Source organism: Ochlerotatus camptorhynchus, unplaced genomic scaffold, assembly GCF_037179485.1.
Source record: "Ochlerotatus camptorhynchus isolate MF236.1 unplaced genomic scaffold, CSIRO-AGI_Acam_v1.1 ptg000176l, whole genome shotgun sequence".
Taxonomy (NCBI): Eukaryota; Metazoa; Arthropoda; class Insecta; order Diptera; family Culicidae; genus Ochlerotatus; species Ochlerotatus camptorhynchus.
The window spans coordinates 3,604,212-3,615,000 of NW_027040666.1; the positions used below are offsets into that span (position 1 = coordinate 3,604,212).

The 10,789-nt window shown below is 36.4% G+C and overlaps 1 protein-coding gene across 1 annotated transcript; it reads left to right on the top strand.

Moving 5' to 3' along the window:
• Window positions 1-864: 864 nt before the first annotated feature.
• Fis1 (fission 1 protein) lies at window positions 865-9,244 on the top strand. Its single transcript, XM_065222559.1, has 3 exons — window positions 865-1,043; window positions 1,228-1,341; window positions 8,939-9,244. Exons 1-3 carry the CDS (start codon window positions 987-989, stop codon window positions 9,224-9,226), a joined length of 459 nt encoding a protein of 152 aa, XP_065078631.1. The 5' UTR covers window positions 865-986; the 3' UTR covers window positions 9,227-9,244.
• Window positions 9,245-10,789: the final 1,545 nt, after the last annotated feature.

Consider the following 10,789-nt stretch of genomic DNA (forward strand, 5'->3'; position numbering starts at 1 on the left):
ATGTGGTATAGTCGCACCATCTAAGATATCGTCAGTATATGGTACACGTTTATTAGGGTTCTTTAATGCCTATAGGCTTTCTCAGATCGAGCTTTTCCGCTGCCGCTGCCGTTCCGCTTCGGCTGTCATTGCGCTTGGGCCTTTACTCACATGATTTTGACATTTTTGGGCAATCTGACACTTTTGAGCAAACTGACAGCGGTATGATAAACTGCCGGAAGTATGACAGAACAAAACAGCTTACTCTTTCTCAACTGCATCGCAGTGCGGAATGCTAGAAAAAAGAGTAGTCTGTTGCAGTCATCCTCACCCACTATATTCATCACATTGATGTGAGCTACCGCCAAAATTCATATGATTCTTGCCCGTGCGGTACCGGTAGCAACCCTAATAAAAAATAACCATAAACGAACGATAACCCAAATCATTGAACTATTCCACAAATTGTTTGGATGATACCCAGAACACGTCGTTAAGCAAATTAACCATACAATTTTTATTAGGGAAATAATATTTATTATATTATAAAATATTATATTCTCAGTGCAGACGTCGCCGCGACGATTGCTTTCCTTGCTTTCAGACCTTCATTGCACACGCACACAAGTATGTGTGTCAGAATATCCGTATACCTTTCCCACTTTTTCGTATTGGCGTTGACAGCTACTCTGCAGCTCTTTACTCCTATGAGAAAATCCGTAAGCAAACGTCAGGCTGTGCGTAAAACAGCGTGGACTTTGTACTATCCTTTCACTCCATCGAAAATTCCCATAAGAAACTGTCTATATTTGCTGCTGAGAGCAAATTTTTCGACGGTGCCGTCAACGCCGATACGTCATACGTCAAAACAAAGCAGTAACAAAATCCTACTTCACTTCACGTCGTATTATTCAGTCAGTCAACAGGATAAGTTCATTATTTCAATCGGTGCATATCATTCAAATTGTTTTTATCGTAAAGTAATTTGGTATTTTATTGGTCTGGTCATGAGTATGGAGATGGAGGAAATTTTAAACGAGACGGTTCCACAATCCGAGCTCGAGGTAAGTTTACACGTAACGATTTTTTTTTTGTGAACCTATGATTTCATCATCCGTGGAAAGAAGAACAAGAAACTGACAATGGTAGTTTAATGAATCATTCTGTTTAAGATAATAATATTGAACACTGGACCGATAACTGGAAGCCAACAGGACGATTTATTTATGCCACTGCTTCATTTTTCAGAAATTCGAGAAGAAGTACAACCGAGAGCTGCAGAGCAAGAGCCTAACACACACGACTCAGTTCGAATATGCATGGTGTCTAGTGCGGAGTAACTATGCCAACGACATGAAGAGCGTAAGTTGAACAGGGAAACTGGAAGTAAACTTAACACGGCTGTAGGGTTAATTGCCCATATGATTTTCCAATAGCAGTGGTAGAACTTTTCAAATTTTCCCAATAATAAGCATACACGGAAAACAAATTTCTCTTACATCCAATGTAAGGTTCGATTTATTGAATCCTCTGCATTTGTTTCATACAACAAATGCAATAACAGTTGTTCTTGCAATGGACTGCAGCGTTTAGTAATGATTTTGATGCGTTGCACTTCCAGTGGCTGGGGTGTTGGAATAATTATTTAGGGAGAAGGAATGATGTTTTATATGTTTACTTCTATACTTACATTCGTCGTCTCACTTTCTCATTATTAAAGTGAATAAATCGAACTGTTTGTTGCTTTCGGTGAGCCTAAAATGATGAATGGGCTGCACGTAAGGAAACGTTATTTGATAATTCTCTCGAATATTCTGAATACACCTTGACTTATGGGGCCACCAAACGACGTATAATAACGTTTGACTAAAAAACCAGTAGTTTATAGCATGAAAACTTGCGATCTGCTTTCTATGATTAAAACCCTGCTTAATATGTTAAAAATTGCTATCGATGTGAGATTATATGTGTTTAATTGGAAATAGGAATAAATTTTCGGTCATCCAATCAAAACTATATTTTTCTCGGATCGGTGCGAATGTCACTTTCGGCATAATGAAAATTTTCTTTTGATAGATACTATAGATTCCATAGATTAGCGGAGGCAGAACAAGTTTTTTTTTTGAACCTATGAAAAATAAATGTTCTTACTGGCATCCTTGAACAATGTTCAAGTCATCAATGAGCTCTTCGTTGTGCAGTTTTGTTTTGTTTTGTTTCGTGCACAAAAGTTCAAAATGAAGTTCCAAACAAATGTTTGGCCAATGGCTAGTAATTTGTTATTAAAACTGTGTCCTCAATTAATTAAAACTTTCCATGTAGATAAATGTAGTTTATTGTTGAAAACATTCACTTCCGATTTATTTTTTTCAACAACTATAAAAATACAAAACGCCTGCTGATATTTTCCGGATACTTTACAAGAGCATACAAGCAAGCGCAATCATCATGCAAACATATCTAGAATTTGCTGTACTTCATATTTCACAAATTTGCTTTCGAGTGCTATGACGTCGTGGTCATCCTCTCCCGCAATGTTTACCTTTTTCCCTTTACCAACCCATACGTGAGGGCTAGACCTCCATACACCTTGTATAGACCAGACCAGGTTGTTTGGCAATCGGGTAGCGATTTCAGGCCAATTTGCTTTCAAATCCAAGCCAGTTTCTGATTGGTCGATTTGGCAGTAGCAATCGTGGAATAAAGAGGACAGACAATGAAATTTATATAAGGTCTGGGCCAACAGGCAGCTTGCTGGTGTTAGAAGCAAAAATGTTGTAAACATTGCTGAACATCTCCGAACAGATAGAAATACGTCACTGCCAACATACTGAGAACAGATAGAAATACGTCATTGCTAACAGCTGTTTCGTGTTAAAAGATAAACATTGCAATAAAATACGAACACCACTAAACATTTGCACATTTCACTAACACCAATAAGCCCTTTGGCCCAGACCTTAGAGATGAACTAGCCTAAGGCTAAAAATCTCTTAAATAAAGAATTAAAAAAAAAAAAAAAAAATTTGGCCCAGACCCTATATAAACGTCATTGGAGGACAGAGGGCATCAATCTGGCTGGCAGTGATGCCGGAATCAATGTTGACGTCAATGGCGTTGTTAATTGTTTATATTTGGAAAGGAAAGTTGACAAATTGAGTGCACTTCGCGTTTTATGTCGTTTTCGTTTTTGCGGTGTAGCACTGGTGTAGTGTAGCAGGAATAAGCGCGAGTCTTTGACAACTCAACATCATTTATTTGTAGAATTTTATTTTTTATTTTTTATTAAGAAGAGTGGCTTTAGCTATCGATTTCTCGCAAATAAAAGCCCATCCCTCCAAATTAACAATACTAGCTGGTAAATGAAACATTCCTCTACCTGCTGGTGTCATTAATCTTGATGAGTAAGCTATTATTCACGAGAAATCGACGGCTAAAGCCATTGTTTACAAATTCAATTACGCCCCTTTGAAATGTTGACACTGATTTCATCGAATGCAATTCGACAGTAAGAATCAGGGGGATACAGAGAACCAAATTTTGCCTACGCATCACGGATTCAACACGGCGTCAAATGTTTTTGATTTGATCATTTTGATAATCTTCAAACATCATAAAAGGAAAAATTCATATGTTAATACTCCTATTAATCACACTATAGTATATATTACGTGAATAAAAGCATAACAGTCTCATGATGGATTGTCAGAAATGAGTTTTCAATTAGAATCGATTGTAAAATGTGCACTAAAAGTTACATGTTTTGTACAGAAAATATCGTGAATAATATAAAAACTAGGAAATAATAAGTACGACATTTCATATCAATAAACCTGTATCACATCACATAATATATGCTTGTAGAATGAAGGTACAACCTGTACAGCGGTGCCGGTGGTGGAATGGTAAGCGTGATTGCCTCTCACCCCAAAAGGCTTGGGTTCAATCCCAGTCGGCGCCGCCGGAATTTTGAAAGGTATAAAATCTCTGATCACGCCTTTGGAAGGGAAGTAAAGCCGTGAGTTGATGGATCGATAGGTAGGGTCCAGGTGTGGGAGCTGCCTCCCTGGCGTCGGTAGCATTGGTCAAGAAAAAAAAAAAAGGTAAAATCTGGGAGAGAAAGGCAAATAGCATACACGGAATTTATTGTATAGCTTGTTATTTTTTCATGAAAATTTCTGCCATTGAAATCAATTAAAAATAGGCGTAGCAAAATACACTGTTTTGCTTTCAGCGTGTAGTTATTGTATGAGATTGTCCAGTGTGCAGTGAGAAAATGTACTTTTCTGTTCTGCATTTATTATGCCACTACATATTTTAACAAAAACCTTGGATAATGGCTGGGTACTGCGGAGTCAATCGTTTTTATATTGCAAGCCAATGCAAAATTGCTTGAAAATTTTTGCAAATGTAAAATTAGTTATGCTATTTCTCAGTTCATTCCCGCCAAAAACGCTGTGCCAGAAGTGCTCGAGTCCCCATGACTCTACTAAAGTTTGTTTGCGTAGGGGAAATGTCGGCTTCGGCAATACCTTAACTTATTATCGTCAGGGGGGTAAACAAAGTCGGTGCTCAAGTTATTTACGAAAGAGAAAGTCGACGAAGAGAATCGATCAATGCTACTTAGGACCTAATTCAGCTTGAAATGTATGATTGAAGGTCCCCCCAAACTAGCGCGATTTTTACACCGCGGCAGCGCACAGAGGAGTAACTAGAACAAAAACCTGGCCAAAATAAGAAAATAAGATTTTCTTGATTTTTCATGCTTCTATATTTTTTTATATATTTCAATATATGCAGCATAAAGTGGCAATGGAATAAAAACGTTACATTTTGTTTACAAATTTTGAGACGTGTTCAAAAACTGAAGAAATTCGAAGCTTCTTGTTTTCCAAAAAGTAACCATGTAATAATTACGCCTACCAGATATAAACAATTTGATCAAGAGACAAGTGTTATAATAAAATGGGTATTTTGGGCTCTTTTCTTACATAAAAACCTTTAAATTTAAATAATGTCTTATTTTTCAACAATATGAAAAAAATGTATTTTTTTATGTTTTTTTGTGCTGTTTCAGACTTGAAAAAGTTGTAGAATCTTGCGCGATCAGATCATATAATTTATGGACGAATGAAAGTTCACGTTATTATGAACACATTGGCATTGGAATCTCGTCCGGAGTCTTCCGGATTGGCGATTGCGAGCCATTTGAAAATGGCATGTTTTGCATCATTTCGTGGCAAAATTTTATCCCTTTATAAGTCATACTTCCAGAAAACTTCCGTAACACAACGGTTTTCTGCAGATACCTATGACAATCTTACCGAGTACTACTTCTGTCCTTCTTTAATCTATTACATCAATTGTGGTACTAGATTAAAATTACACTTCAGTAAACTACTCCCGGTTCGATACCCATGGCCAGCATAATTTTACTAATGTTGCTTTTTAAATCTAGTACCTCAATTGATGTACTAGCATTAAGGAATGTAACGCTAGAAAAACCATGTGTCATTAGTTTATTTTTATAATTTGTGTGTGTAGCAAGAGTAAGGTTGCTTTGCCTTGTAATTCAATGTTTATCACAGACCGTTTACCCCATAAAGTATTTCACTTTTCAGGTAGATTACTGTAAATTTTGAAAATTAACGAGTGCCATTTAGTTGTATTACTCTCTCACACACACACACACACACACACACACACACACACACACACACACACACACACACACACACACACACACACACACACACACACACACACACACATTTACTCATTCGATTTTAGATACACATACACGGAACCGAAAAATTACCCAAAATTAAGTTCTTTTCACTCATCTCCCATGTTCCGTTCAATAAGCTAATTTTCAGTAAACCGCTTATAGTAGTTTGCATTTGGCTACGGCAAAAATAATTACTTACTCGTATGTATTTTCTACCCAAAATTAAGTTCAATTGACTCAAATTTGAGAATATCTCATATACTCACTAGTAGCTTATCAAACGATAGTCATGAGAAAGTCGAATCTCTCGTTCCGTTTTTGACAACAACAAAAAGTGAGAGTGGGATGCAAAACTCAAAATTACTCAAAATTAAGAAAAAATAACTTAAATTTAGGGTAATTTTTTTTCTCTGTGTAAGTTTGTTCAAGCTAAACTAGCAGAGCGTCATAGTTGGCGATAACAAATGAAAATAAAGCAGATTCTGTGCACGGTAACCGCAAACGACTCAATATTGAATACAAAGATTCTAACTAATCGAACGTAAGAAATCGCAAGTTATGTTTTTAAAACTTTCGTTATTTTTTATTATTTTTTTTAATGCAGGGCAATGATTCTTCAATAATTTCTTTACTCTTTTTTGTTAAATAATCCTTATATTAAGCAGAAGAATAAAAAAAATCCTACTCTCAAAACCCATTACTTTTTTTATTCGTATGGATGATGAAAGGCCAGATATGCACTGCTAAGTAGATGGATTTTAAAATTCAAAGTTAACAGAAGTCTAAAAACCTATTATTATTAAATATTTTAATATGTGTTAGCAGAAAATTGCTCAAAACCAGTGAGTATAATTTTGGCCAGGTTTTTGTTCCAGTTACTCCTCTGTGCAGCGCACAGTGGTCTAAAAGTGCCAAAACGTGCGTTTTTTAGTTTATGCAAAAACGGTCCATTTAAGCCATATAGTGTTTTCGGAGAAGTTTGTGCACTTAAATAGCTCCTTCTTATGGGTTTAGCCATTTCATGATTAATGTACCTTACAGGGAGATCGTGAGCAATGGATTCGTCGTCGGATGAAGAAGAGGCGCTTTTGCTAGTTTCTTTACAAGCAGAGGAAAATACGTTGAAGTCTTTTGGCATTTTAGTGATATTTGTTTACAGTTTTGTTTGTCAATCTTTAGAAAAAATTACAAAACTTAACTTCCCCTGGAATGCATATCATCAGATATATTTGCAGATTTTCAGGAAATTTCATAGACAGAACATCAGGGAAGTTCGCATAACTTCAGAGAAATTTGCAAAACTTCAAAGAAAGTTTGTGTATCTTCAGATAAATTTGCAGAACTTCAGAAAAATTCGTAGATATAAAAAACTTTGCAGAATTTCAAAGAGGTTCACAGAATTTCAGAAATGTTAATAGATCATAAGAGAGATGTGCAAAACATTAGGGAAGCTTACAAAACTTCAGGAAAGTTCGTAGATCATCAAAGAAATTCAAGTTGAAGATTGAAAACATCACTTCCGAGGAATTTGTGAAAGTTCAAGGAAGTTCATAGAATATCACGGAATTTCGAAGAACTTCAGGGAAATGTGAAGAACTTCATACCTTCTGCGTGTTGAGCTGTTGAATATTTCCAGGAATATGATCATACTGAAGTCTTGGGTATTTGCGATAATTTCTGAAATCGCTTTGGATTTTCTCCTTCCCTTATAATTCAACTTACAGTTTCTTAATTCTCCTTATAAATAAATGTAGGTCTACTGACATATTCCTTAGATTTAGCATAGCATATGCAATTGGATTCTTTGAGGGTATTGAGGTAAATGCATATTCGTAATCTGCATTAGAAATGGAACCCAAACCCAAAATTTCATCAATTTTGGTACACTGGAACTATTTTAAATAAGAATGATTACATTTGCAAAAATCAACTTATTAGCGCCCCTCGGTGTCACTTTGTATGGGAGCGAGCTGTCAGTTTGTCAGTTTAGTGTCAAACAGTGATGTTATTATTTTGCTTTAAATATTGATTTAAAAATCGGGATGAAAGTGTGTGGTTTCGAAAAAAATATCGCTGTGCTCAGAAAACGAAGCTCTTTCAGATGATATATAAAAACCGATATATTTTTCAAAATTAAAGAACCCAATTGTACAAATCGTGGGTGGTCAACTATCCTCACAAATACCCTAGATTTCTCCTTGCTTCGTTGCAGTTTACCGATCTTTGTACATGTTGAGCGAATTCCAAGCAGAGCAAGAATTTTGTAGAAGTTCTTGCAACTACATAGAAGCTCTGCTAGAATTTGGAGAATTTCGGGGCGATTCGGGGAGTTTTGTAGATGGGAATATTGTAGAAATTCCAATGATAGTCTGAGATCTTGGCCAAATTTCAGGGAGCAGTAAATTAAATTTACAAGTTCAGACATCTTTGACAAAAATAGTTTCGAACCAATTATATTAAGGTATGGTCGATTAATTATGTCACACTTTTAGGGGGGTTTTGGAAACTGTGACGAGCCATACAAAAAAATAAGGTCCATACAAAAAAATTGACAAAGGGGAGAGGGGGGTTGAAAATGGGCCAAATTTGCGTGACTTAATTTATGGAGCTTCCCTAAGGTTTCCGTTTCTGCCATTTTTTATCACCTGAAAATCATTTTAGGTACCTACAACAACACCAGCACACAAGAATAAAAACCGCGCTTCTTCGGCGGAAAAAACGCTGCAGACAGCGAATCGAAAGCGAACGTAAAAGAAACGCTGCAAACTAGCCGCGTTGGTTTGAGCACTTCCGTAAGCCGCTATGCATTTAAAACGCGGCGAATTTTCCGCCACGAATTATTCGCTGCTGCCGCCGCCTTAAAAACGCGCCAGTCTGGGGGGCTTTGATTCGTGCACGTAAAAATCATTGATATATTTTATGTTTCTGTTCGATATGACGGAAATGTGCTCTTATGCCGTACTAGTTCACTACCCTACCAGCAGAATTTATTAGTATCTATGGAAATATGGACAATATGTCACTAGATTGAAGACTTTTTATGGCTTGCAGTACTGAATTAATGCTGATTTTAGGTTACCTGGGCATAATTTTTGGTTTTAATTTTTAATTGTTGCCACTAGGTCCCGGTCAGTGATATTCTTTGTCATCGATAGAGTTTATGGGTTTCTAAATAATATGCTTTCTAGATATGGTGTGCAGCGAATCTTAATCTACATTTGTTCATTCTAGGGCATAACACTGCTGGAAGATCTATGCAAAAAGAATTCGGAAGGTAAGCGCGATTACATCTACTACTTGGCACTTGCCTACACTCGGCTCAAGGAATACTCCACTGCTATGAAATACGTGCAAGCCTTCCTGGAAATCGAACCTAACAATCAGCAGGTCATCAGCCTGGAAGAGTACATCAAGAAGAAGATGGACATCGAAGGATTGAAGGGAGTCGCAATGGCCGGGGGAGCTGCGCTTGTTCTTGGTGGCATTCTCGGGATAGGATTTGCGTTGGCGAAGAAATGAAAATTACCCAAAAATTAACATCATCCACAAATAGGGAGTATTTTGTTTGGGGGCTTGTAAACTGAAGCAATTATTTATCAATCTTTACACATGGCTGTCAGGAATTCACGATTAGTTTTTGAATATGTCCTATGTCCATTGTCCATGTCGCAATAATGCATGCATGAATTGCAAATCCACCGCTCAGGTCGCGGTAGAAAGCGGATTAAGTTAATCGTTTTTTTTTATCGGCAAATGGAGATAGGATTTATAAATTAATCTAGAACTATCAAAGTTAATAATAAGACTATGGTTAAAATAATACATGTTTATTTCTATTCGTTTAATGAAAGATTGCTTGATTCAGATTTCTTGCCCTAACAAAGAATAAACATAAAATGTGGAAGTTGTTTATTTCAGCGGTACTTCGTTCTATCTGGACTTGCTGCAGTTTTCTACTAAGTTCCGTATTTTCTAATTAATTAATTTAGCTTTATTTAGGAGGCTTTCAGCCTTAGGCTGGTTCGCCTCCGCAACCGTATTTTCTACTAAAACTGATTATTTTAATAAGTTTTGTTCGATTGTTCCATACAATATTTGTTCAACTGATCTTTTTAGTGGAAAACAGCAAAGTGTCGAAAGGACGAAGTATTCAAATGTGCGCTATCCAAATGTGAATAATGAAAAGGTCTTACCTTCGCTGATTGATTCTCTCCATCGAGTTTTTCTATTATTTACCACGGTAACGGATTTCTAGCCCAGGTTGACAGATGTTACTTTTTTGTAGATTGTACTTGTAATACAAATTACACAGGAAATGCTTTCATAGCTGAGATAATGACACAGGAGGAAGTTCATCGACGAAGATACCCTTTTCACATGTTACGAGAGAAATAAATTGTATGGACGAGCGGCACTTATAATTAGACATTCGTTAGATAGTAAGAGCGCAACAGAATTACATTTTGGTAGAAGATTTGTATGACGGTTAATACAGTTTGAATTAAAATTTTTGTTCTTGTCAAATTACGATGGATTTTTTTTTGCGTGCGCTTGTCCATGCTAAGTGGAACTGATTGTAAATATGTGAACAGAGACAGAAAAACAAATAGATGTAAATTATACAAATATATTCAATGCATATTAGCACCCTTAGACAGAATAAAAATATTTATGGTACAGGCTAACGTCTCATGATTCTTCCATCGTATAACAAAGCTACCATTCTTTTAAATTTGTCGAACCTCTTAACGGAATCCCTTTATGAAGAGCTTTGAGTGTGTTGGTTTATTTCCTTTAAATTCCGTTATTATTGCTGATCGTTTGACAGATACGCGTATTTCATCTACTACTTGCAGAAGTCTGAAAGTAGTAGACGAAATACGCGTATCTGTCAACAGATAAGCAATTATAACGGAACCAACACACTCAAAGATCTTCATAAAGCTTCCATGTATAACCAAAATAGGTAACGCTAACAGGTAAAAAACGAAACATCTGGTCTCAAAGAGAGGCCACTGTCGACACTGTATTTCGTCTCATTTAAGGTGATTCGCTGTGACTTCTTTATTCTCGTAACCACTT

What these genes read in the sequence shown, in the direction of transcription:
- Fis1 (XM_065222559.1), top strand. Translation starts at nt 987, where the DNA reads ATGAGTATGGAGATGGAGGAAATTTTAAACGAGACGGTTCCACAATCC. An exon ending in TTCCACAATCCGAGCTCGAG is followed by an intron (nt 1,044 to 1,227) that starts GTAAGTTTACAC and finishes TTCATTTTTCAG; the next exon opens with AAATTCGAGAAGAAGTACAA. An exon ending in ATGCCAACGACATGAAGAGC is followed by an intron (nt 1,342 to 8,938) that starts GTAAGTTGAACA and finishes TGTTCATTCTAG; the next exon opens with GGCATAACACTGCTGGAAGA.